Source organism: Larus michahellis, chromosome 3 (genome assembly GCF_964199755.1).
Source record: "Larus michahellis chromosome 3, bLarMic1.1, whole genome shotgun sequence".
Classification (NCBI taxonomy): Eukaryota; Metazoa; Chordata; class Aves; order Charadriiformes; family Laridae; genus Larus; species Larus michahellis.
In genome coordinates this window covers 64,631,776-64,659,754 of record NC_133898.1, presented here as the reverse complement: position 1 = coordinate 64,659,754, position 27,979 = coordinate 64,631,776, and the positions used below count along the sequence as shown (strand labels likewise).

The 27,979-nt window shown below is 41.5% G+C and overlaps 1 protein-coding gene across 4 annotated transcripts in view; it reads right to left on the bottom strand.

The window, feature by feature from the left end:
- The window catches only part of SYNJ2 (synaptojanin 2), a 72,303-nt gene that overhangs the window by 5,957 nt on the left and 38,367 nt on the right, over positions 1-27,979 (bottom strand). For all 4 annotated transcript variants that reach the window (XM_074580505.1, XM_074580504.1, XM_074580506.1 and 1 more), the window contains 17 exons: positions 26,959-27,055; positions 23,761-23,933; positions 23,269-23,350; positions 22,896-23,045; positions 22,634-22,799; positions 21,129-21,320; positions 18,942-19,026; positions 17,595-17,735; positions 14,349-14,541; positions 12,453-12,611; positions 12,075-12,231; positions 10,539-10,656; positions 7,737-7,955; positions 6,445-6,523; positions 4,346-4,514; positions 3,808-3,960; positions 1,024-1,158 (listed from right to left, as the gene is read on the bottom strand). In XM_074580505.1, the coding sequence (XP_074436606.1) occupies positions 1,024-1,158; positions 3,808-3,960; positions 4,346-4,514; positions 6,445-6,523; positions 7,737-7,955; positions 10,539-10,656; positions 12,075-12,231; positions 12,453-12,611; positions 14,349-14,541; positions 17,595-17,735; positions 18,942-19,026; positions 21,129-21,320; positions 22,634-22,799; positions 22,896-23,045; positions 23,269-23,350; positions 23,761-23,933; positions 26,959-27,055 (2,468 nt within the window). The remainder of the gene's footprint in view (positions 1-1,023; positions 1,159-3,807; positions 3,961-4,345; positions 4,515-6,444; positions 6,524-7,736; positions 7,956-10,538; positions 10,657-12,074; positions 12,232-12,452; positions 12,612-14,348; positions 14,542-17,594; positions 17,736-18,941; positions 19,027-21,128; positions 21,321-22,633; positions 22,800-22,895; positions 23,046-23,268; positions 23,351-23,760; positions 23,934-26,958; positions 27,056-27,979) is intronic.

The window sequence follows — 27,979 nt, the reverse complement described above, 5'->3', positions numbered from 1 at the left end:
TTAATTTAAGACTGGAAAATACACATGGAAGAAAGACTTTCGGGCTGCAAGAAAAACGTGATGTATAGCTCGTGTCATACAGAAGGCAAAGATGATTATGCTGATGTAGCAATCAGCATTCATCCAGAAGTGGCCATAAAAACAGGAGCAGCACAGCACTGATGGCATCTCATGTGGGTAGAGCTCAGGTAAAGCGCATCACTTCGCCTTTGTGCCTCACTGAAAATCATGAGCCACTTTGCATTTCCTTTAGAAACACAAAAGCAAGCAGGAATTTCTTGCAAAGCAGCAAAGGATAAAAACTGTCCATAACAAGTATTTTGTCAAAGCTTTTTAAAAAAGAAGATTACAATTAAGTCAGAAACAAACTGTAAGAAAACACTCAGTGACTTTGGAAGTCAGCAGGCATAAATACTGATATTTATTTTTATTGCCACAATGTGGCTGGTCAACTTGCTAACCTGAGCGATGAGTTAGTATGAAACATAGAATCATAGACTTGCCTAGGTTGGAAGGGACCTTTCAGATCATCGAGTCCAACCATCAACCTAACTCTGACAAAAAACATCACTAAACCAATATCTCTAAGCACTATGTCTACCCATCTAAGCACTATGTCAAACCTCCAGGGACGGTGACTCAACTACCTCCCTGGGCAGCCTGTTCCAATGCTTAATAACCCTTTCAGTGTAAAACTTTTTCCTAATATCCAGTCTAAACCTCCCCTGGCACAACTTGAGGCCATTTCCTCTTGTCCTGTCGCCCATTACTTGGGAGAAGAGACCATATGGGCCGTTCCATCCTCACTAAAGGCATTTTTTGTGGAGTATCTGTGATCCTAAAGACAAACTTCTCCCATTGCTAACTGCGGCTATAGTCAAGCTGAAAAAGACTAGGCAGCAAACAGAAGTACCTCAGCAGCCTGACATTTCAGAACAAGGTATTACTGTCTTCGTCACCCAGAAATGGCAGGCAAAACTGTTCAGCTGGGGCCAACGCAACGTTAAAGAAAGTTAAACTCACCGGGAGGGGGAGGCCTCTGTGGCGGCTGAAGTGGCCGAGGCCTGGTAGGAATGGACAAAGACCTGCTTGGAGTCCGGCGGTGGTGTTCCCCGCTTGCCTCCAGCTCCCGCTTCAAATCAGCCAGGTCTGTATCATCTAGGGAAATTTTAGAAAGGATTTGTATTAGATACCCACTGGCTGTGATGCACCAACTCTGAGTGGTCAGGAGAGAGGCGATTTTGAATGGCAAGCCTCAAACAGGTATCTCAGCAACACAACATGACTCCTTTCATACTGTTTTGCTCTCCCTGAATGCACCCCTGCTCCCACTGCAGGAAACATCTACTCTTTTGTCAAATGCTTCTCTCTCTCCTTTTCCAGCATTTATTAACTGTTTGTGCCAACACGAAGACCGCCTGCATCTGATTTCAGGGTTACTAGTCACCTTGTGAGATTCTGAGCTTTTCACAGCCAGACTCAGCAGCAACCTGCTCTCATTCAAACTGTGTCGTGGCAGCCACGAGGAGGCCAGTCACGGTCAGTCCCTTGCTCTTCCTTCCTGAACACAGGAATTCCCTCTGAGGATTAGACAACTATCCTTGCTCAGGAGAACTGTTTTTATGCCAGAGAAAAGTCTGTCTGAACGGCTCACTCATCACATCTCTGCTTTCCAGCAACATCTCCTAACAGGTACACCTGCCTCAATCTGCTAGCCCTTGGCTGCACCTTAGGTGACTAGCTAATTACACAGGTCCCTCACCCTATCTAAGCCTCTCTGACAGCTGGAGAGGCGAGACGCAGAGATTGCTTTAGTCTTCCAGCCTGCTGCAGTGAGGGCTTTCACTTCAGTGCTCTCCCCCCACTATGGCTGCCCAGCTCTCTTCTTTACAGCTGCAAAATTCCCTGGGTTTAGTTTTGTCCCTGTGGTTTGGAGAGGCCGGGGAAGAAATTGTGTAGCAGCAGTCTCTCATACTTCAGGCATTTTTACACAAGTTCTTGTTTTTCAGAAAGCTGTGCTCTGCAGGGAATGCTGAGCTGCCTCACAGTTTCCAACTCCCACTCAGCAGAGGATGGCCGCCACAGACACAGAGCCTGTGATCTGCCCAGCCTGCCCTCCCCCTTCTCTCTGCATTTTCAATACTTCTAAGCTGCAGATACAGGCATTATCGGGAGGATCCAAGGAGTCACACAGGCGCCTAAAAGCATGGCTTGAAATTCTGGCAGTAACACTGAATGCAAGACAAAAACCAGCCACCACCACTCTATCCCTTCCCCTAAAAGTCTGCTGGTTTTAGGCAACGGCTTCCAGGGACATCAGTTTCATGTGACTATGCCCTTCTCTGACCTCAGAAACACACATATACAGTGTTCTGCCCATGATTGGATTCCATCTGTGTCTAGCATGAGCTGTACAATCATCGTATCTTCAATCAGGAGTTACTCAGGCAGAATTGGAAGCTTATGCAGGCATCTGAAATTGCAGAGACTTTCAAGATGGATTGAATATATTGTATTTTGAGTTGTGCGAGATCATGAACCCACCTTGACCTCCTTCAAACCGTACTTTACAATCTCCATTTACTTTGTGATATTTTTTGTGGAGAAGAGTTAGTGTGAGTGAAAAGAATCACTGCAATTCTCTGTAGCTTAATGAATCATCACACAGTAGGCCAGAGGTGTTTGGAGGGCAAGGCACCCTATAATAAAAAGTGATTGGCTTCACAGTATTTAATAATGACATATTACTCCTTGACTCAGGGCAAGGCTTCTTGGTCTGGCCACGCTGCACCCAGCCTATGACTCAAGGTGGGCAAGAAAGCTGCATATCACTCTGATTGTTTGGGAAATCTGTCTGTGTAAACTTACCAATTTCATTTAATCTTTTTGAACTCTACTTCTGAGTCAACCTTTGAAGGTATTAAGTTTTCACTTTTATGTCAGAAAACAAAGCACTTCTGAGAAAGTGCAAAGACAGCTACTGAATCGCTTGCTGTCACAATGAAGCGTTTAATACGCAGCCCAGCCTGTCAAAGCTTGGTCACCGAAGCATGTCCTGCTCACATCCCAGTGTAAGACCACCACTGGCTTGGCTAGCTCTTGCTGCAGCTTTTATCAGTATTCTCTTCACAGCTTTATCTTCTCTTTACTGAGACACTTCACAATATGTGCAAACAAGCCAGATGACCAGGAAAAAAGGTAACACATTTACGAAGCATTAAAAGAATGAATATACCTGTTGTGTGAACCCCAACTTCTTCAGAAATAAATAAAAACGGAACAAAGGAGAAACTTTAGGCCTCTTTGAAGTAAGTCATGTGAACACAACAACCTCCTGTACTGCTCAGCTCACACCTGACTGCACTGCCACAGCTCCTTGCTCAAAGGACAGAGCCAAGCCCATCACCGAATCAACAGGATCCCTTTGGCTTCATTTTGCTCTGGTCCTCACCAATCAGAAAATAACAGAGAAGTTTTTGTTGCATGGTCTGGTGCCGAACAACATCAAATGGATAAGACGACTTAATTTCTCATGACTATAAAAGGAAACCAGCATTTCTCAGCATTCTTTCCTTGCCCTGGGCTACAGAGGAGGATCTATGCTTTACTATTTGTATTGCTGTTATGCCTGAGTGCCTCAGTTACAGTCACTAACTCAGGGGGGATTGGGCACGAACAGGTACCAAAAAGACGATCCTTATCTTTGGAGGACCTACAATGAAAATATAAATGAACAGGGAAATATAGACAAAAGGAGAACAAACAACAAACCTTCAGGCCTTGCTTCAAGGAAGGGAGATACTTTACCTTTATACAGTCGTGGGGTTTGGCCAGATTTGTTTGAAAGAGCTATGGATGCAAAATGTCCAGAGCCCTCGGGCATATCTTCTGCTGTGTCTGCTACTAGGTGTTGACACAAAGAATCATCTAAATCATCATCTTCATCCTCTACTATATCACCTAAATTAAAATATTAGATAACGAAGAATTAGTGAGCAAATGCATTCTCTGTCTCTCCCTACTATCAATCAATCAATTTATTGTACAGGTTGGGCAAGCTTTGTGTGTAACCCATGTGTTTCAGTAGTTTGTTGCTATACAGACAACTGTACCATATATTGGGTTTGCTAACGTATATTAAAATACTAAATTGACAGGACAATCTAAGCAACATTTCTCTGCCTAGGCACAGTGCCGGCTCATGGCTTTAGTTACAATCTGCTTTTTAAGAAGTGTGGCTACATCACAAATCAAGATACCACTGACACTCATACTGTACCTTCTCTGTGCAACCACAGTCAGTGAAGCAATTTGTCCCAACTTAGCTTAGACACCTACTGCTTACCTTCTGACTCATAGTCCAAACTTGAGAAGTCAAAATTTTCTTCCAGAAGACAGGAGTTTGCCGTGGGGGACATGGGGGCAATGCTGTCCCGTTTTCGAGCAATTTCCTCCTGAAGGCCCTTTAGCCAGTCCTTAGTCTTGGGCCGGATCTTCACTGTTCTGCCCCTAACCTAATGGAAAGAAAGAATTGTTTCCCCTTTGCCCAGCAACTTCACAAAATGAGAACACCTGAACAGAATAAGCAAGTGCTGCCAGTCTATTGTACAACTGCTTCAGAAACTGATGCAACTGAAGCTTCATTTCAGAGGCTAAATGAAAAGGAAGCACTCTTCCTACCCCCGCAACCAAGTTTTCAGACTGTAACAATATTCTTAGAAGAAAATTAGGTTCACAGCTCAAAAGCATTGTTGCTGCATTTGGGAAATACTTGAGAAATAGGCGAAACATCAAAAATCGTCAAAATGATACTGTGATAGTAATAATGGTGTGGGAGGGTTCCATTTTTGAGTCAGTAGCTTTAAAACACACAAGACTTTGCTACTTGCTGCCATCTGTAAGGATGTGAGGATCTTCTCTGCTCAGAAAATCCCCAAATTATGGTGGATAGTATATTATTAAACAGATGAAGACCACAGCTGTTTATATGGGGTTCTAATTGACAAGCAGCTGAACATGAGCCAGCAGTGTGCCCAGGTGGCCAAGAAGGCCAATGGCATCCTGGCTTATATTAGAAATAGTGTGATCAGCAGAAGTAGGGAGGTGATTGTCCCCCCGTACTCAGCACTGGTGAGGCCACACCTTGAGTATTGTGTCCAGTTCTGGGCACCTCAATACGAGAGAGATATCGAGGTGCTGGAGCGAGTGCAGAGGAGGGCAACGAAGCTGGTGAAGGGCCTGGAGAATAAATCTTATGAGAAGCGATTGAAGGAGCTGGGACTGTTTAGTTTGAGGAAGAGGAGGCTGAGGGGAGACCTCGTCACTCTCTTAAACTACTTGAAAGGCCATTGTAGAGAGGTTGGTGCTGGTCTCTTCTCACAGGTAATTAGCGATAGAACAAAAGGGAATGGGTTCCAGCTGCAGCAGGGTAGGTTTAGGCTGGACATTAGGAAAAAAATCCTTCACAGAAAGAGTGGTCAGACACTGGAATAGGCTGCCCAAGGAGGCGGTGGAGTCACCATCCCTGAATGTGTTTAAGAGTCATTTAGATGTGGTGTTAGGGGATATGATGTAGGGGAGAACTTTGTAGAGTGGGGTTGATGGTCGGACTCGATGATCCCAAGGGTCTTTTCCAACCTAAATGATTCTATGATTTTATATGTGTTGCTCCATGACATGTGGGGTGAGATGTATCCACACCAGCAGCTTTGGCAACAAAATTAGTTTGGAAAGTTGCTGACCCAGGTTTCCAGCACCTTCACACACTTTGCACATACAACTGCGTTTTGGTCTGTGCCATAAATTACATCAATGAAATGAGCAAAGTTAAAAGATAAAACTCAAAATATGAAAGAGTAAGAGTTAAATCCATTACTTCAGTGTTAACTTTACAGTACAGCCCCACAAACAGTTTTGTCAGCATAAATGAGGGGGCTGATGAATTGTGGAGTATGTGCGTGGGAAGGAAGAGCAGGGGATGGGAAGGTAAACTCCTACTGCTAATGCTGAGTTTGCCACGGAGGTCAATGAATCATGTTGTTCCAGCTTGGTAGAAGGGGTTTATCTGATACACTTGAGAGGAACAAAAAAATCTCCAAACCACAACAGTGAAGATGGTTTGGCAACATTATAAAGTCACATATAATCTCAGAAGAACTGCTTAAAGTGCCAGAACAATGGCCGAGTCTATGTATTCTGCAGTGGTATCAGAGGCCAGATCCTAAGCACTGCTTAGGAGCTCCAAGAAAAGTCACCTCCTGCCTTCCTGAAACTGAAATACTGCATTAAAAGCCTCAGCAGCTGTGAAAGCTAAGGACTTTGTGAGCGCTAAGTTTCTTTGAAATAATGCTACTTGATTTAGCTAGAAACTCAACTATCTCATTCTAAGCAACTACTTTTTGAGAAATTTGTTATGAAATTATTATAGGTTTGAGAGGGTCTTACTTTGACACCATCTATATCCATAACACGAAGAGCCGACTTGCTGTCTGCAAATGTCACCAGCATTTGACCTCCACTGATCCTAGTAAAAAAAGGTAGAGGAGAGAATACAGTGCATTTTACTTCACCATTAAATAAAAAGCCTTAAAGGCAAACATGATAGTTTTGTACAGCTATTTATTTGTTTTTAGTTGTATTTTCCTCACAACTATTTTTTGGGGAGGAGCAAGTGATCTGTGAATCCCAGTTGTCCTCTTCCTCTCCCCCACCCTCCCTTGTGTGACGCCGGCACCCTGCCCTTTACTGCACCACCCCTGAGGCAGCAGTACAAACATCTCAGCAGCCGTTGACAAGACACCAAGTCTGATACCCACACTCCCTCTGTACTAACTTCCGTGGGTCTGCATATCCCTCACCTTAGAGGACATGTGATGTTCCCAAAAACCAGTATATCATGAAGCCCTAAAGCGATTAAAAAACAAAACAAAACCAAGCCACCAAAGCATGTTCTTTCCTCGCTCCTTTTCTTCACAAGGAAGGTGGTGCTACTGTTCCTGCAGGGCTGCTTTTGAACCCTCAACTTACATTTTGTACTTCATGAAACCATACAACTACAGGTCACCGGTTTTTTCCATTAATAAATAGGTCAAATACAACATAAACGAGTTTCTGGTCTTGTTTCCCAGGTCAACTGTCGGGTCTTTTGCCTGTATTTCTCAAAACAGAAGTCTCACAGCTACGCTGGAGCTGTGTACAGACTCCGCTAGAATGAAATCAAACTGCTCTGCAAGAAGGTGCCACGCTCTCCCTCTCAAACTCAGTAGGTGATAAAATTGTGAGAAGCCATACTATTAAAAAAAAATAAGCAAAATGACCCCCAAAAGAAAGGAGAGCCAGCCAGGAAATCCTCGTGAGCATGAAAGAGTGCTGGAAGAGAGCAGACCTCCTTGCGGGAAGTGAAGCAGGGCCTGAGGACCCACCAGCAGGAGCAATCCATGGAAATGAGGCCTGAATCGAAAGGTGATGATTCACATCAAAGCCTCTGCTATGTGGTGCTGTACTAAAAAAAATTTCTCCTCCACACAGCCGAGAGAGCTGTTAGACTATTTTTTTAACAGGTCGACAAGAGGTAAAAGATATTCAAAACACTTGTATTCAATTTCTAATGAAGTCAACATGCAGTAAATTAATTCAGCATACTACTTTTTAATACAAAGTTAATTGTTGGGACAAAAATGGAATTTCTGGTCCGTGTTTTTGAAGAGATGACATGCCATTTTAGATCCCAAACTTACCTGACCAGAACAATAGTGCCATAATCCTCAAACATTTGCATAAGCTCTGTACGCAAGTCCTCAGGAAATTCATTTTTCTCTTCAGGCGTTGGTGATAGCAGATTTACCACTACTGTGGCATCCAGCGGTCCTTGGAAAGATGACACTTCCTGGAAAACACTCTCACGGGCAGCTTGATTAACTTCCTGAACTTCCACTTCTACAATAGCTAACACTGGCCTACATGAAACAAAGGAGAAACGCTTATTTAAAATTAAGATCAACATCACCCAATAGGAAATGCTTATATAAAATTAAAATCAATGTCAAGCAGTAGGACAGGTAAGCACTTAGTTGTGTGAAGGACAAACAGTTGTCCTAGTTTCAGCTGGAATAGAGTTAATTTTCGTTCTAGTAGCTGCAATGTTTTGAATTTAGTATAAGAATAATGTCGATAACATATTGTTTTAGTTGTCGTGATGTTTACGTTCGTCAAGGACTTCTTCAGCTCCCCATAGTAGCTGAGAGGGAGCATAGACAGGACAAGCGGCCAAAGGAATATTCCATTCCATAGATGTCACGCTCCATATATCAATGGGAGTTGGACAGGGGGTGGGAATGCGCAATCACGGCTCAGGCAAGTGCTCAGGCTGGGCAAGCGATCATTGGGTGGTGGGAGAAACTTGTGTTGTATCACTTTATTTTGTATATTCTTTTATCATCATTATTATTGTTATTTTCCTCTTCTGTTACTGTTCTATTAAGCTGTCTTTATCTCAACCCACGAGTTTTTTTCCCTTTCCCCTCCTTTTCTCCCTCCTCTCCCTACCCTACCTGGGAAGCGGGGAGGGGGAGTGAGCAAGCAGCTGCATGGTCCTAGTTGCTGGCTGGGGTTAAACCATGACAACAGTGTATTGTTTAAACTCTATACCTCTGTGATCATTTTTAACTCCACGATATCAAGTCTCATTGCAAATATTTAATTAAGCCTGCTACACCTTAGAAGAAAGTGATTATTATGCATGTTCTACACAGGAAGAGAAGCGGAACAAATTACTTAAGGTCTCACTGCAAAAAAGCACTATGGCTGTCAATACAACCCAGAAGTTCAGTCTAGTGGATTGTTTCATTTTTCCTGTAGTGGAAGATCATGCCTTGCGCACTGTTATTTATATTTACCAGCTCTGCATTAGCTGAATGTAACAGTGAGGACACACCATAAAGGAATTCAAATAACAATTGTGTGCAGCTCTTCTGGCAAACCTGCAGGCTAAAAAACCCAGGATGCTTCACTCATTATTCAACAGCTGTCTCCCCAAACTTCTATAGACTGGGAAGGCAATATATTATTTTCTGTTAGACAAGGTCACGTAAAGATTTCTTCTTCCAAAAACTAAGGACAAGGTACTCTAACTGTATAATTTGGTTATGTAGCAAACATACATCAATCCATCACAATCTAAGCAGTCAACACTGGAAACTTGCTTCTTCAGCCATTTCTTCTGCGTGTTAGATCTAAATAAAATTAAGAAAACTGTCTGAAAGAGTAAAGCTTGTCTCATCTCAGTGGATGCAATCCACATTCTCAGATTTCCACCTGCAAAGACACAGAGAGCAGTAACTGGGATGGCTGCTCTTCTAACTGTGTCAAAATTGCTCCCTCCTACTTGCAATAAAGTAGGCTCTGGAATACACATTGCCAGAACATATGAAGGCAACAACAGCAGAACTAGAAAGGAGTAGTAAAGGGGAAAAAACCCATATAGGAAGTGTTAACAATTTCTATAAGCACTGTGAATCATAATGCATTTCCATATGTCACAAAGTTACAGCTAAGCCCTTTTTCCAGCACAAACCTTGGGAAAACAAAACTGCTGACTGTAATTAAAAAGCAGTTTTTGCAGCCAAGTTTGCTAAAATAGAAAACCCATGTACAACAGCTATGTCTCACAGATTGCATCCTCAGGGTCCTATATAATGAGTGCAGCAGTTCCACTGTGCTTTGTGGAACACAGCAATGTCAAAGCTTGACACAGAGAAATTGATTGCAAGAGGCATGTTCTTCCACTGCTGGAGGAATACAGAACAGTCCTCGCAGGCCAGAGCACCGTGAGAAGCACAGAGCCATCTACTGTAGGTCACTGAGTGCTGCTATGAGGAACAGTACTGCAGCATTTCCACAGGGCATGCAATGGGTGAGACAAAGACTATTCTGAATGCAAGGGAGCTTTCAAGGCGTATTTATTACAGAATTTGTTTCAGAGAAGTGAAGCAGTGACAAGTTTAAGAAAGAAAGATCATTCATATCCCTAAAGAGAAGTTAATTATATGGGCCAACCAGAGGCACTGGGCTTCGGTTTTTTTCCCCTCTTTCTCCCATCCCAATTTCTAAGGGAAGCCCAGAAGCCCAACGCTTCACTACTCTGAAGAGGTCACACCTGGCCCTATGTATATGGCTTACTACTCTTTAGGCCATACAGTTCCAACCCACTCCTCTCCCACAGCAAGGTGAATGGAAGTCCATCACAATAGCTTGGTTTGGTATCAAAGCTTTCCAAAACCAAGCAACAGAAAGCCCTCAGTTTTCTTTACCTGTTGCTGCAAATTACCCAACCCTTGCCGAGATCGCCGTACAGCAGAAATCAATACAGGACCATAGATGCTGTCACCCTGGTATAAAACCCACCATGAGGGAAAAAACCACCAAACTACCAAATGGATAATGAATACAGAATAAGGGTGTAATTCCTGTTACAGTCAGAGTCAGTCCCTGACTGTAATTCAGCATGACACGTTTCTCTGATTATTTCCTTAGGACTTTACCTGTGGTCAGATGCTTGTAGCTCCGCTCTCCCATAGTACATCAAGGCTCCAGGGGTCCAGGTGTGCCTGACTTTAGTTTCAGCATTCAGATCACTGTCTAGAAGATTGATCTCTCCAGCTATGCAGCACAAAACATGATTTAAAGCTCACTCAAAGCTAGTTTTACTAACAGTTAAAAGATATCTATTAAGATGAACTTCACAGACCCGAGTAGTGGGAGGTAGGTGGTTTTTGTTCTTGTATACACCATTCACGGAAGAGCTTGTATCCTAAAGGATTTACAAGTTATAGACTAGGAAAAAAAGATACAGAAAGGACAGGGAGTGCAATAGAGAGAGTAGATCACTAGAATAAGACACCTGCAAAATGGTTAACCTGAATGTCACCCAATCAATTAGCTGCACAATCTGGGTTGGCAGACAGTTCTGTCAGTATTTTTCCTCCTGTCCCATTATTGAGCATGGAGACAGATACTGTACTTGCAAAATGCACTGCAAACCTGAATAATACCGAGGACTTGGAGAAATATTACACAAGAGAGGAGAAAGCAACCCCATGCAAATCCAGCCTCCAAATACTTCCTTTGCAATGCATTAAGGTGACAGAAAGTGCTCCAGACATTAGGCCAGAGTGAGATATTATATTGCTGTCAATAACAGGAAAGGTTTTAGGTTACTGTTTGGGCTAATGGATAACTATTTCTTTTCTGTAGAGTTGAAAATGAGTTAACATGGAATATGGCATTTCCGCCTAATCAATCACACTGGGACTACACTTTCTCCTCAGAAGGCAAACAGCCCTCTAGCCTATAGCAGCAGAAAGAAGCAAGGCAAAAGAATTAGAGCTGAGGAGCAGAAGAGCCTCGACACCAACAGTAAAGGAGAGGACTTTTATAAACATTGGGAGATAGATCTACCTGCAGATGAGAGAATGGTTACGAAAACTGTCCCTGGGTACACAAAGAAATACTTTTTACTTTGTTATTGTAGTGACAGCTCTTCCGTTGTGCTGGCCGCTCATGATCTCAAAGTACTTTATAAGCACGAATTAATGGAATCTCCCCCAATCTCACATGCTAGCAGAAATATTCCTAAGAACTACCTAGGCAGATGAAATTACACAAAAGTGCTTATACATCTACTGAGGACAACAGTTATAACAATCTAGCCATTATAACACGGGAACTTTATGTGGACTAATGATTCTGTTGAAAAGCAACAGAATAACTTCTAGATTACTACAGCTGGATTGTTTTCAGTTCTTCAGCGAGCTCCTTTTCAATCTGTAGCACGAAGCCTTTCTTCACATGCTTAAGAAGAAAGGGCTCGCTCTATCTCTGCACGTTATTCCAGTGAAGCCAAAAGAACATCGGCTTGAGTAAAGTCACTGCAATTTGACTAAGCCCACGCGACAGCTCTCAGCCCATAACTCACTAACTCCCTTCCTCACCATTCGCTAAATTAAATCCCCTTATGTGGGTTCTGGATGAAATCTAAAACAACTTTCAGATAAAGGAGGAGGAAAGACCCTACACACCTGTTTTTTCAAAAGGCAGTTTCTTTCTCCACCAAAGCACTCTGTCAGTCCAAGCTGGGGTTCGGCACTTATCACTGGTATCGTAAGCCTCTGAGCCAACGTCATATTTATATGTTGGTCCAAAATTAATAGTCCCTTCATGGAAGTCTTTAAAAATCTATGAAAAGAAACACCATCCCTTTGATTAAGTTACATATGAGGTAGGTGCCACTGTGAGGTATCAACTTTCTTGCAAACAAACAACATTTTGATTTTTAAACAAATTACTACCTTCAAGTACTACAGACAAGGGCCTGAAAATGCAACTTTTTCACTCTTTCAAGGAATTAGGCCAAGCCAACATGCAGGTATTCAAGAAAATGAGCCACATTGCCTTACTTTTCCACTGGATTTTTGCTGTTGTAGTTGATCAAATTCCAAAAGTGTCTTCCAATCTTGACGTTTGAGAAAATAAAAGACTTCCTCATATGTTAGATCAATGCGATAGTTAAAATCGCCACACCAGAAGACATAGTCATGTGAGAACACGCTCCGCCCCTAGTTTAGTGGTACAAAATATTGTTAATGTTAAATCACATTCATGAAAACACCTTTTAAATGCACTGAAATGTACAACTCAGTCTCTCTGAGTTACTAAATACTGGACCAAACACTTGTCACATTCTATTTGTCAAAACCCGTCTTGTGCTAAAATTGAATGGTTCCTTCACTGTCTTTTGCATCCTGCTGAGATGAATTTTGCAAACAAGAATGTCAGACTCTGGACCCTGTTACCTGAAGGTATGTCTAAGCTGTGACCCCGGCTTTATATTCACAATTTGTTTATCATGAACATTAAAAATATACGTTTGTTTCCCTAACAAATTTCACACACATATATTTACATATTCTAAATATAACACAAAATGGGCTTCTTCTACCAAGGCACATTCGGCAGCAAAGGTCCTGAGTAAGAACAAGCTCCAAATTTGATCTTACGTGCACATTATATTTTTGTAAATGTATTGAAATAAAACGTCAATGAAAATTCACTCAAGTTCTAAGTTTAACATCCTACCCTCTAACCAGTCTTTTGGTTTGGGTTTTTTTTTTCCTGTTAAGCTACAAACCTCTAAAACCCAGAGATTCGGAAAGAAAATGTTCCAGAGCTGTGACCGTCATAGCACTAGAGGGCACTCTTTATACGTATTATATACACAAGGTACATTTAGGAATTGTAAATGTAAAGGACATAAAATAGTTAATGAGGTATTAGAAGGAAAAACTACCACAAGCACAACTTTATGGCCATTTGGAACAGATATTCTATGCAGGACATCCAGACTGTCAGTATTAGTTCTTACATAAAACAACTGATTGATATGCTGTATGTGCCGAGCCTCTAAACCTTGCAAACAACAGGGAGTTAAAATTTTATGCTTTGCAATCTAAATGCCATTTTTTGCTGAATAACCAGAATACACAAACTGGTCCATTCCCTCCCTGTTTTAGGACCTCTCCAGAGAGGCCTGAGAAAGAAAGCATTGTGGAAATTAAAGCAACCCACATTAAGGGAAGCAAAAAAGCACTGCTACCAAATCCCATGGGTTATCTACTGGCCTGAGGATTGATTTGAACTAGGGGGATTGATTTGACACGATTTAGGGGAAAAGTTATTAATACAGACCAATAGTGCCTACTTGCCACACTCTGAGAAAAGCCAGCAGTTCCTTGACAGTGACACATTCATGAGGACAAAATGAAGGGAACACGAAGTACCATATCAATGACCAAGAACCGATATATCGTACCCAGGGAGGAGCAGCTAAAGCGCTGATGTAGTGAGCGGCATGGATGGCCTTTTAGGAACCCTTACTAACTACTGCCAGCAAGAACTATCAATATCATGCTCTCCAGCTTTAAAACCAGTCACCTAGATCTCCTCCATGAGGCCTTGCAGATGGAGTTGCACCGTTACAAAAGATTGACTTGAAAACTGCTCAAAGGCAAGGACTTTTCAAGCACGGCAGCAACTATATTTTTTGAAAGGCACAGAACTTTTGTAAAGCAAGTGCGACATTGGGTGGTATCTGGTCTCCTGTGAAAAATGCTTCTTTTTTTCTTTTTTTTTTTTTTAACATTTTCTTTACCTTTTTCTTTTATGCCCATTTTCTATAGCACTGAGATGACTTCTTTGATGACCTGTCATCAAAGATAGCCTGAGACCAGCTTTCATAATGTAAAGATACAGCCTTTATTTCCAATGTTTTTAGCATACATACACCTAACACTTACCATTGGGAAGCTGAGTTTCTGTGTGATTTCTTTATAATCTTCATTCCTCTCTTTCACCTGAGTCTGCCCAGCAGTTAAGTGACTGCATATAAAGCAGAAACTGGTACTATAGAACTGAAAACGGATGCTCACTGCTCCTTTATTTCCAGCTTTTCCTCCCATTCCTGTCTTCACTGTGTCTATTGCTACATCCCTGTATTTTAAAAAAAAAAAAAAAAAAAAAAAAAAAGGAAAGAGAAGAGAATGAAGGCCTGCAGGGGACAAACTTTCAATTAACTTGGCAACATAAAGGAAAAGCCAGTTTACAATGTCCGGTCTTCTCCCATCCAAAAAGCTTGTTGGTTTTAGGCACCATCTTTTAGGCTGCGAAGTTTCTTGACGATGTTCATGTTCTTATGTTTCATATAAAGTATAATACGATAGAATAGAAATAAAGCTATTTGAAAGTCTTTTCCTCCTCTTCTCATCTTGCTGTATTGTTTGGAAGGGACATGATTTCTGAAATATTGGGAATTTCTACAGAATATACTTTTAAAGTTTACATCTACCATGATCTTTAAAATAGTGACAATGACTAATTTTACTATTACATTTCCTTTTACTTTTGAACATATGGGAATCTGCTTTTCAGACAGTTAACAATTTAATTAGTGTTACTATGTGTTGAAACCAAACTTTGCAGTTGATGCTGGATTTTTCAGTCAATTAAAGAGCAACAGATCATAACCTATAATTTGTTAAATCAGATGCAATAAAATCAGTGATTTCTGGGTACAACTACTTACACCGAACTCCTAAAATGAGTTCTGAACTGATGACAAATTGCTTAGGGCCTCCATGTTGTTAATTACATAGTATTTCAATGTCATGCTTAGCATACACTTTACTACAGAAAGATGACTTGGCAAAGCCAACCACCTGCTCGCAGGATAATTTCTCCCAGATAACCAGTCTACTCTGAGAATAAAGCATGCCTGTCTGATCAGATAAGCAAATGATGAGATCATTGTTGTAACCAACCCCAGCACCATGCATGTCCTTCCCAGTGAGAAAATCTTACTTTCCAGATAGAAGACAAGCAGATCTGGACTAGAATATTACTGGCTTTAAGCAAGGGGCAGGCAGAAAACCACTAAGTCTTATTTGAGTTATTGTCAGGCATTCATGATCTGAACGATGCAAGACGTTACAGGCTGTCTTTTTACCCCCCATCAATTTTCTTCTCTCTTCCCCCCACATCTTTTCCCTCTCTCTTTATTTTCCTCTCTTTTCCTGACTGCAGAAGACCACCAGAAGACACCCTCAGGGTGGCAAAAGAGGACCATCAATGTTTTCTATGAAAAGATGGGGCTTAAGCACTCTGAAAGAGGCACGTGTTCAGTCTTTTCACTCTAAGAAGTTCCTTCCTGCTGCCTGCGTACTCAACTGCTGACTGATATTTATCTGATTTGCATTCATGGCAAAGGTTATGTTGAAATAACCCACCGTACATTCAGCTGCTTGTATTTCATCAATCCTTTCACTGCTATATAAGCTTCAGCTATTCTATCATTTTATTTCTCTGTTCTCTAACTTTCATCCTAATCTCTTCAATCTCTGTAAACACAGAAGCTTAGATTAGATATTACGAAGAAATTCTTTACTGTGAGGGTGGTGAGGCACTGGAACAGGTTGCCTGGGGAAGTTGTGGATGCCCCATCCCTGGAGGTGTTCAAGGCCAGGCTGGATGGGGCTTTGAGCAGCCTGGTCTAGTGGGAGGTGTCCCTGCCCATGGCAGGGGGGTTGGAACTAGGTGATCTTTAAGGTCCCTTCTAACCCAAACCATTCTACGATTAAGCCTTTTTTTGCACTTCTGATCATTTTTTTTTCCTTTTCTACACATGGGAAAAACTGCACAAGCATACGGGTTAGGTTTGATTACACTCACAACACATAGCATTAAATGATGAAACTTGGTCACTAAAATCAAACCCTTCCCTTTTTCTCTTGAGTTTGAAAGGATTACATCCAATTCCTAGCAGACGGCAGCTGCAACAGAACCACTGTGCTGTTCTGCTTCTGATTTCCATTTAAACCACACACTTCCTGATGGATTACTCATATTTCTTGTAAGCCAGGTGAAAAGTCAAAGACTGACAGAAACACTTCTCCTCTGGACTGCTTCGTAGCAGCAAAAATATCTGATTTTTTAAAATCATGTTGAAGAAAAGTTACTGGAAAGGCAGCAATGCGAGACCATCAGGGTTACCTGGACTGCATTGCTCTACCTAGCCTACAGCACTTGATGTTGCACAAGCTCTGCACTGACCTTCTCAGTAGATATAGAATCATACTGATCTTCTCAGTAGATATGAGATCAGAGGGAAGAAAGAGGCAGCTTTGGATATTTTAATCACAAAATGCAGTGGCCAATCAGTGTCCCTATTATGGAGTAGAGGGCACTGTTTGGATGATTCTAGACTTTAAAGTCAGGCAGATGGCCAAAGATAGTTTTGTCTAATTATTCATTGCCTACCCATTTATGCTTAGCCTGCATAATTCTTGCCCACAGCAAAGGCATTTTAATGTAGATATCCCTGGGGCTTGGTAATCTTCTAGGGGCAAGAGGAGTTTGGTCAGTCTCCAGAGACATTGGTGCTAGTAAGCTGAGGACACACAGCTCTGCAGCCTCCTGACTAGGCACACAGTTCTGGTTCTTGTGACATCTGCAAGAGACAAACACTTAATGGACCCTTATAGCTCTCAATTCCATACAACGTTAGTGGGCAAAACTAGCTCTCTTTCTCCCACCCACCTTTTTCCACCATTCTTTTCAGATCTACAACCAGCCCTGTTTCCATACAGAAGCACTAAGGAGAGAGTTAGAAGGTAAAACCTGCTCTTCAGGCAGACGCAGGTACCCGCCTTCACTTGGAGCTCCAAACACTCTTGGACTTACTTGCTCAGGTTATTCCTTTCCCAAAAAGGCCGCACCCAAGGTGCTACACCCTGACTGCCCACCTGGAGCATGCCCAGCTTCTCAGCTGAACTGGAAGAAGATATTGGCACCGTCTGGACTTTGCCAGGACAGAGGATGGACTCTAAGCTACTGCTGCCTGGAAACATGTCTCTCTCCCACACTGAGCAGAGACTGGAATCCAGGTTTGCATGACTCCCACCAAGATGAAAAAATCACTCTCACCCTCTCTAGCCACACTCCAACCCTAGATGTTACTGAAGACACAAGTTGGGTTGGGTTTTTTTTACCTGATGAAGGGGACATGATACGGGCGTACAAAGATGAAAAGACAAACACCAACAAGCTGTGCTGATGTCAGCTGAATGTAGCGATGAGTCCTGGAAATAGCCTTTTGAAGCTGCTCTCCCCACATTTTTCTATTTGTTGTACTGGAACAAACATAAAATCATTTAATGGAATCAAAACAAACCACATACAGTCAATAAAATGAGCATATTAATTGTGCCTTAGGTTCACAAACATCCCATTAGGCTGTAGAACTAGAAGTGCTGTAGAATGCATGGCAGAGACAGATAATACCTCCACGTGAGCCAGCCCAGAGTTAGCAGGGTGAACGAGCCCAGGCACAGCGCACAAATACAGTTATCCTGGTTTTGGACGTGAGAGGGATTTTGTCTACTGTGTTTTGAAAGATCCACACTCACATGATGTTTGATACACTGGGGATAACTGGAAGCTGACTGTAGTACATCACCATAAAAACAAAAATCCATGTCAATCTCATGACTCGTAAGATTTCTTGTGCTCACAGTGAAGAGAAGATCTCTGACTGGGAGATGACTGGCTACCTACAGTTGTTGGCTGTTCTTAGCTGAAGGCTTGTGGGTGGGTGCATACACCTTCGCATCTGCAGACCTAGCTTTTTTTTATCTCCAAAGTCAACTCATACATGCAGATATACCACCAGCCCGCAACCATGATAAGCGCTGCTGTAACTTGTCATTCCCAAAACAGACAACTAACGGGTCAGCCTGATGAATCAGCATTGGAAACATTATCTTCAGGCTTCCACCCTGATTGAGATTCAAAAGGATTGGCATACACCACAGCCTACTACACATGTTGATGTGCCAAGCTCAGGTTTTGCCTTTAACTCCTTCTCTGGCCATAATTTTCACAAATACAATTAGCCACAGAGACACTTTGTTCATTTTAGAATTCCCACATGAATGCCAATTATGTTTATAGTCACTGAGCACAGTTTTCCAACATCAGACAGGGATTTAAGGACAAGCATTAAATCAACGTTAACCATCAGAATTCTTCTCTGCCAACATACAGACTTAAAAGAAAACAGTGTATTCTATTGTACAGAAGTTCACAGAGAAACAGCAGCTTCCACATCATCACAGTGCCATTTGTCAATGGCAAACATATTTCCAGCTATGACTACAAGCAACAGACTTGGATGGAAGTACTCTATAGATATGACCATAAAAAAGAACAACTCTGGAGGCTTTTGTTTGGCTGGTTCCTTTAGGGCGGAGGGTGTCCTTTTGGTGTTGGTTTTGTTTTGTTTTGAGTTGTGTGTTGGTGTTTTTTGTTAGGTTGGATATTTATTTTTTTTTACCTACCTGGCATTCACAATATTCCCTGCACTTAATTCAACCATCTCTTCAAATCCCACTGCAAATATGTCAGGAGGGCAGCTCTCATCATCTGTTGGCAAGGGGGAAAAGTCATACAAGAGTTACTATTTTGTTGTTTCTTTTAACAGCTTGTTTTCTAATTTCTGTCAGAGATCATTCCTGTAGTTCTATCTTGTGCGTCCCCTGCCAAGCTATACATATTCATAGCTCCTTTAATCTAATCTCACCAAACACCCCCTGCAGCTCCTCTGAAATTTTTTCCTGCTTTTCTCTCACCAGTTGGTCTCCAGCTCTCTTGCAGGAAGCAGTTCAGAACACAGCACTATATTGTAGCAATGTTAAGATGAGAAATATTCAATGTTCTCTCTCCTTCATCCCCACTCATCACTAAAGCCACATCATCTCACTACCCACCATCTTTCACCCACCTGTCATTTTACCCAACATGCTTTTCCTTTTCAACACTGATACCTATGTAACTGAACTTACTGTCCACACACCAGTATGTCACTTCCACCTCTATGCCTTTAGTAAATTTATCTACTAGTTTAAAGAAGCCTTTGAAGTTTCTTCGTATCTTCTTTCTTCTGAGTTCTTCTTAGATCACCTGCACTTCGGGTTAGGTTAGGTCAATTTAGAGCACAGTGACCCTCCCTTCCCTGGCCCAGGCCCGTGGATATTACCCTGGTAAAACACTGAAGATCAAATGCTCTCATATAATTGTGTGAAGCCTATCTGTTGACCATCAGGTCTGTCCATTGCCTAAAGGGATTTTATTTTTTTAAAAAACTGTTATACGGCCAAGGTAACATGAAGACCTAAATAGTAGACAACCACAGAAACCTAAATTGGATCTGCCTTTGAAAATAAGAACAGAAAGAAAAGTAAAATACGCAGCAACTCTCTGTAGATACAAGGGTAAAACTAGCACGTGGCAGCTAGCCTCCTTTACTGGCTTATCATGACAGGCAGTACCACATGTGCATTTCCCATTAATAATTTTGCGTATTTGTCTTTGAACACTTACCCATTTGTGTAGGTACTGCACTAACATTACCAGGAACAAAGACATTTCATGGTCTTAACCTAGCTCTGCCCATTAACATAATTCAGCTCTCTTCCAGAAGCTGCTTGGACCTATCACGCTATGGTTGCCTGTAGCATGTAGTCCTGCTCCTCTGGTTCTCTCAGGGGAAGGCCTGGCAAGGCTAGCACATGACAGGCTCTCAAGATATAATGATATCATGGGCATAGTACGTGCTAACACAACTAAACTGTTTCTGAAACAGACTGGACCAATCACGCACCTAAGCTGCTCAGAGTACAGTGGTCTGCACCTAATCACACACCCATGCACTCAAGCACTAAGGGTTCAAACAAGACAACTTCTGTAAGCAGCCAAGGATTTGAGGAATGAATTCCTGAGCTTCAAGATTAGGCACAGGACTATCCCTGTGATGCCTGCAGGAAGCTAAATGTTCCACTGTAAAAACAAAAGTACAGGTTTTGCCATCGTTTGCAACCACTCAATTTTTAAGTGACAGAACATTGAGTTTTCATTTTCCTTAGTAAAATCTGTAAATCTATTGCAATACCTGAACTTGTGCGTGTAAATAAGAAATCCAGCAGCCAATTTAAGCAAGCCACAAGCACAAGAGCTTTCTATCCTGCTAAAAAAAAAGTTTAAAAAATTAAAAAAAAAAGGAAAATGCCCTTCAGCAAAATAAATCTTTTTGTCTGAAGGCTTTGATAGTAACATTTCAAGACAAGCTCAGAGTCCAGATTGTACAGATATGTTTAGCTCCAGATAAAGACCAACGAGACATTCTGAGGGCACCTAAGCATGTAGCTCCTGCTCACAATGAAGAACAAAGAACAGAGATATGGAAGAAGAAAATGAAATTTGGGATGCAGAATAGGCAGATACACCGCACGATGGTGTGAAAGAGACCTCTGAATTCTGATCTGCTGAAGGTTCAAAACAGTCACATGGAGGAGAGGGAGGCAGCACAAGCTTACATGGAGCTGAATACACCCCTAAGAACTGACAGAAAATGCCCTCCAAGATGCACTGCCTTTGAAAGGAACAGCTGGTCAAATCTTGTGTCTCAACTCACTGTCTCTAGAGATGCCAGCAAATATTGCTTACACATTTTGACTGTGAAGTCTTACCCTGAAATTCAGAAACTCCAGAGAGCTTGGGAGAATCCAGCAGCCAGTCTGTCAGCTCACTTGTACCAAGAATGTTGCTTCGAAACTGCTTTCCCCCGTTCACGTTCCAGGTTCCCGTGGCAACACGAATACGCTTGAAGCTTGTGAATTCAAACTGACGTTCTGACATGGCCTTCAAAATACTTGGAGTTACTGACGGAAGAGGGGAGAAAGAGGGTATTTAAAAGAAGAATGTGCTATAAAAGGATAGAAAGCATACAGACAGCAGCAACACAGTCACTGTGAAATAATGACATTACCCTACCAGCAACAACATGAAAGCTAAGGAATAACTCCAGTGGCAATGGCAATAACTACAAGATAACTGGGGCTGACAACGGCAATTTTCTTCCAGAAACCAGGCACCCTTTGAAAGCTTGTCAAGGGCTGGTCACTCACTTTCAGCACACATTTTCCTGCACTTCTTCACGTAATAAGCAAACAAGTTGGTTTTCCTCCCTTAATCTTTTCAGTTTAGCCTACAGTGATCAAGCATGTCACAAGTTATGACTTAAATTTTAGCCCTAAGAAGTTTAGAATGTGGAGGAAAAGGAGAAGAGCAGCACAGAGTCTCACATCAGTCCAAAACTAACACTGTTGTGGCTCTCTAGCCTGGTCAGAACTCCTCGCAGGAAACTGCTATACTCACTTATTTCTGATGAGCATAGAAGATTAGCAGCGTGCTTTTTTTGTGTGAGCAACTGAGGTAACCTTAATCTTTAACTGCCCAGTTTCACTGTCAGTTAGGCACAGAGAAGCTATCTATATTCTCCTTCTGGTCCACAACAGGGACCAGCCCTAGGATTGAAGTGACGCTGAAAGGTTCACATCTGTCCTATTAAGATCCAGTAGTTCCCTGGAGCAAGCTGACTACCTGATTCTGTTTGTGGGTGCAATTATCCTATATTTTGCACACAAGTATCTTCTCAGAGAGAGGTAAATTAGTTTACTCTAGATGGGTGCGAACAAATGTGTATATGTTGTGGACTATCAGGGTCCTGGAGTAAAACAGGGAATGAACCAACATTAACAACATAAATGTGCCTTTAAAGATCCAAATGGCTAAAAGCATGTGCAAACTGCTTTTAACTGCTGTGTCAAAAACAAGGAGATAAAAAAAATCTGAGCTCAAGAGACTTCCTCAAGACAAACTCAGACAGTGCCGAACTGGGAATATAGCCCTAAAATCTTTCCCTCTGGCCCAACTCCTCTAAACTGTCAGAGGAGATTATCATCAAAGAGCAGAGAAACATACTCAAAAGCCCAAAACAAAATACGAGAAATAAGCACGGTGGAATTAAAACACACAGAGTTGTGCTACAGTCACTTGAAAGCCGTGTTTTAAACAATAGATTTGTGCAAAAGCAGCTTATTTATTGATTTTTTTTTCAAAAGGGTGCAATTGCTTATATCTGACATCTAAAAACAGACACAAAAGAAAACCGAAGGATTTACACTTGCCTTACCCAGCAGTGCAGTGTGGTCCATGAGCATCTTGCCCTTGTCTGCATATTCCTCACTGAAAAAGTCACCCATAAGCAGCAACTCGATGGCTTCCTGCTTTACTGCATCGAAGAAATTTGACTGTATGGTGCGAGACACAGAGCGTGCACCATCCTTGAGTTTCCCAACCTACATCAGAGAGGAATCATCAGTGCAAGTGACACTGAAGGGTAAACTGGACATCTTTTTTACTTGTGAATAAACAGGCTTGCCATTTTTCTTTACCTTGTGCTTCCCCTCAAGGGCACGACTGCCGGTAAATACTCTGCTCAGATTATGGCCGTTGAGAGTCCACATCACTTTGTAGGATTCCACAAAGCGCTCAATTATAGATTTAGAGTTCAACCCAAGGCTCTCTAATTGAGCAAGCAGGATCTGGATTAGGTGCAGAAGGAGAAAACACAACACCACCACTGTTCTTAAATGTGCTTTTGCTTTTTATCCCCAGTTTAAGTATTCCAGCCAGCACCATTCTGTATCATAGAGCTGGCAAGACAGACTTGTATAACTGAGGCTTATGCCCTCTTTCCTGTCTTTCCCATAGAACAGACAACGTATGTAGTACAGACATCCACAAAAGGTCCTCTGACAAACTCACCTCCAGTGCAATGAAGGACTGTACACTATTAGTATGATCCAGGCAGTCCAAACAATTAATTCGAAAAGTACCTGTCTGCAGACTTTGGTAACCAAACACAAGAAGAGAGAGGAAAAAAAGGTATATTTTAAAATATAACATCTAATCATGAGTTGATTGAATAAGATCATCAAATGTTCTGCCTGAATATACCCACCCACATTTTGACAGCGCAAGCATGTTGTGCACAATATATGCCATTAACATATCTAATTACTCGACTACGTCTGTAACACTGTATTAGCAAATCCACACACTGGTAATTTTGCAGATTCCAAACAATGGAGATGCAGTTAAGCCAAATAACCTATTTAGCACCAAGACTACACTTTATCTCAAAATTATATTTCAGGATGGTCATTTACGCTTATGGTCCAAACACAACAAGAAACCTGGGAAGACCAGGACAGGTGGTGCCTGGCTATGATGGGACAGAGGGGCAGGGACACTCACCATGGACTTACATGCTCGCCCTTTGTGAAGATTCCAAAGTCTTCCCAGTGCAACTTCAGCTGAGGCCCCAGCAAATTCTCCAGTTTCTCAGTTTTCCCACCTTTTGCAAATTGGTGGTAGTCAAAGTTTATCATGGGGGTGTCTTCCGCATGGGAAGAGGCCCATAGCAGTTTCTGTTTAGATAGGGAATGAAGGAAAACAAAATCTGCTCAAGCCAGACTGTAAGGACTGATACTGGCAAGCATTTATCATTGCTAGACTTTGACTGTTTGTCATATTTTTAATACTGAGAACTTCATAGGGAATTTTGAAAGGCCAGACATGAAAAAAGCAACCGAAGTTCACTATTTGTTTTCTTTCCAAAAGTAAACTGTGTTGTTAGACCTCAATTTCTCTGCAGGGGAATTCAAATTGTAACTGCCAAGTACACCTCAGAATTGCTGCGGTCTGTGCCCTGGCTAGTGGCAGCCCTGCAGCAGTGGGCTGCTGCCTCTGTGTGCGAGGGATGCTCTGGGCAGGCTCAGGACCAGGACCCTGATGGGAAGGGTGTCCAGAGCTGCTTAAGGCAGAAGAGCATAACAGTGCACGGGTATATTTTTTAACCATTCCTGAAGTGCCAAGACGTGGGAAAATGTGGCCTTAAATTTAGGTAGAGGTTGCTTGGGGAGGAAGTAAGAAAGAAATTATGTCCCAGAAAACATACCATAAAACGTTTGTGGTAAACCACAAAAGAGAAAGAAGAAGCACAAATAGCCACATTATTTTATCTCCAATTTCCATGACCTCACATACATTTCTATAATCACCACAAATTTCATTAAGGTATCTGCAAAAGATACAACAATAATACATCCTGCTCTCCATGACAAAGCTAGAGAGAACTGTTATATTAACTCTAACTATGCAAGCCTTTGTCTATTCCCTTCCCTCCTGCACATCCGCATCCCCAGAGACGGATGCTTTTCTCCATTTAGATTGTGACACAAACTGATCAAAACAATTCTGATATTACATTAAAAGTGTACATGCAGCAGTTACATCAGTATAATTGCATCAAGTAAGACATTAAGCCTTCCCTGCAGAAACAAATTTAAAGGCGTTGCATGGCATTTGGAGAGAGATGTGCAAAATATATTTCATTACACTGTCACAAAAGCCAAATCACTTGGTATCCGCTTCGCTGTTGTTGATACCTCAACTTGCCTTTACAGCTGCTGGCAGTAGTAATGCACTTGAGGATGACATTTACCCATTGCCTCGGTGTAAATCATTGTCAGAGTATTGGTAACTCTACACTATAGCATTGCTTTTACTGTAAGCATAATTACATCTGTTATAGGGGATGCTTATGAGAGGAACAGCATTACTGGGAACAGTATTGATTTTTGGTCTGGTAACAGCTGAAGGTTAAGTTGGTCATTTACCATTTTTCATTTGTTCTTGTTGCATAAACGAACGGTAGCTGTGACATTCTGACCAAAGCAACCCAGCAGCAGTTACTACAAGAATATTTTGAACTAACTCTGATAAGAATTACTAAGATTGCAGCAAGAGTTAGGAGAAGAGGAAGGAATACAAACAAAGGAAGATGGAGAAACAAAGAAATAAACTAACGACAGAAAAGTAGAAAAGTTTTCATTACTAATCATTCCCCTATGAATTACTTTATTTTTAATTCAAACCCTTTAAAATCAAAGTAAAAATTAACTATATATTCTTTCCAAACACCCATTATTAAAACAAAAAGGTAAAGACCAAGATGTGTTTGTTTTGAATGGGTACAAAACTGCAGTTTCCAGTGCTGTCAGTCTAAATTCTTTCAGCTCACAGAGTGCTTTTATAATTTATTTATTTTTAAAGATCAATAAAGTTTAACAATTTAAACAGATCTTTATTTAAAATAAATGAATGAATGCAAGGTCTTTATTCCAGAGATGCCTTGTTTCTGACTTAATCTCTGTTAGTATGATACTGACCAGAACACTATCTTCAAGAATGCAAGTGTTTGATAAAATACCAGTATTAAATTATCAAGAAAAGTCAGATTTGTATCCTCATAAGTTATTTGAGCATTTTGCAAGGGGTCATCTCTTACCCCTAAATTTCAATGTTTTTGAAAATAAACTATAAATATAAATACTATTTTAAAGATAGGGAAATCAAGAGATTCTTGGAGGCTTATCTGTGTCATGCAAAATTTCAGTAAGAAGCTGAGAACAGAAGCTAGGACTGGACTTGGCTTCTGTACCTTCCTCATTGCCTTGCAATTGCCTTTAATCATAGTCACTTTCTTTGGCCATATTCTGCACAGGGGCAGACTTTCACTTTGTCACTTTCCACTGGGGAAGCTGATAGTCCTCCCCAGCTCTTTTGAAAAAAGAGGAAATGGTCACGCAGAAAAACTGTCAAAAACCTCAAGACACTCCTTGTCTTGAGTACATTATTCCAACATGGAGGTAAACAAATCCAGGCAACTATGCACTGCTGCAAATCCCACCCAATGGCAATCTGTGGCTTTGTTTCAAAAATTAATTAATTTTAAAAATCTGACCATCAGAATACTGCACTAGAACTCAGCACGGCTTTAATTCTACAATGCCTGACATCCTGAAAGCACAACCCAGATGCTTTCAGGTATTAGTTGTGCCTAGGCACATTTAGGGGCCAGAAAAACCTCTCTCTTTGTATACCAGACCACCAGATTGTCATCTGGTGCTCAGGCAGCCAATTCCCATTACAATCAGTGCAAGAGAGCTATTTCCCATTACAATCAGAGCAAGACAGCTTGCTTACACTCAGTGAGCCAGGGTCAGGGCCTGGCCCCCAAGCAGTTCTGGCAATCTCATGAGGCATCTCACTGCATAGGTGACTACATACTATGACAAAGCTGACCACGACTCATTTTTGCAAATGTGAACGCCTCTTAGGAGAATTAGAGCACTTTTTTTTTAAAGTCTGGTAAAGAGAATGTGCATAAATGTGTGAAGAAATAAGCAGGAAGGCAGTGCTGGAAATTAAGCCATGAGACTATGAAGCACCAATCTCTCAATACGTAACACCTAGTAAAGAGAAAACATCATTTCAATAGATATACTATTCATCACCTACTGGGCCAGACGGGAAACAGAAGAAAATGGAGGCTCAGGGGAAATCAGCAGTTTAAAAACAAAACAAAACAATACAAAACATTGCTTTTACCTTAAAAGCTCTGTTGAGCACCTCTTCCCCTCCTCTGCTTCCCAACAGGTTAACGATCACTTGTTTTCCATACTGCTCTTTCAGAAGCATCATATGCCTACAGCAAAAATAACCATAATAGGTACTAAACAAAACCATGTTATGTTGCCTATTACCTTTTTCAAAATACAGAAGCAGAGATCACTGGTTGTTCAATCCAGCTGAAAGTTTCAGACACAGCAGGTACAGACATCTTCCTCAGCTCCCTTGCAATCAATTATTAAAGTACAAATGGTGAAATTATGCAATTAATGGACACAGTATTTTGTATTGAACTTAAAGAAAGAACCATCTTAGGAAACAGGCCCCAGATTTTTTATGTCACTGTTGGCTTTGATATTGCCCTTCGTATTCTCCCACCTCTTGATTGTCAGCCTGGGAACTACATAGGAAAGACAACAAGAGGGGAAAACATATTACACTTCAACAGCAATTGCCCAGCACTACGCAGAGCTGAGCCTACAAAGAGTCAGCAGCAGCAACAGGACACAGGACTCCAGTGCCAAGGCCAGAGAAGTGCAAATGCACGTGTCATAGGCAACAGGGTTCAAACATCTCTGAGTTACAGCAACATCGAGACGTTCACTCTCAACTTAATTAAATTAAGCAGGAAGGTTAGTAATCGTAAGAACTGCTGCACTGTGTCAGACCAGAGGTCCTTTTAGCCAAGTGGCCTAGCCCAGACTATTCAGGACAAACACAAAATAGGACAAGTATAAAGTGGTATTTTCTTTGGCATATATCCACAATCTCTCAAAGCCTGACATTTAGGGACTCTCAAGTCAAAAGCTTTTAGACAGATGCAGAGACACCCATTCTCCCCTCAATAAATTTTTTTCAAGTTGGCATGCATCTGCTACAGGACTTGTGCTGGGTCAAGAAACCATTAGATCTTAAAGACATCTTCCATCACATACTAACAACACTGTAGTAGTACTTAAGAAGATGCTGGATAGAAATAAACAAGAAAAATAAAATAAAC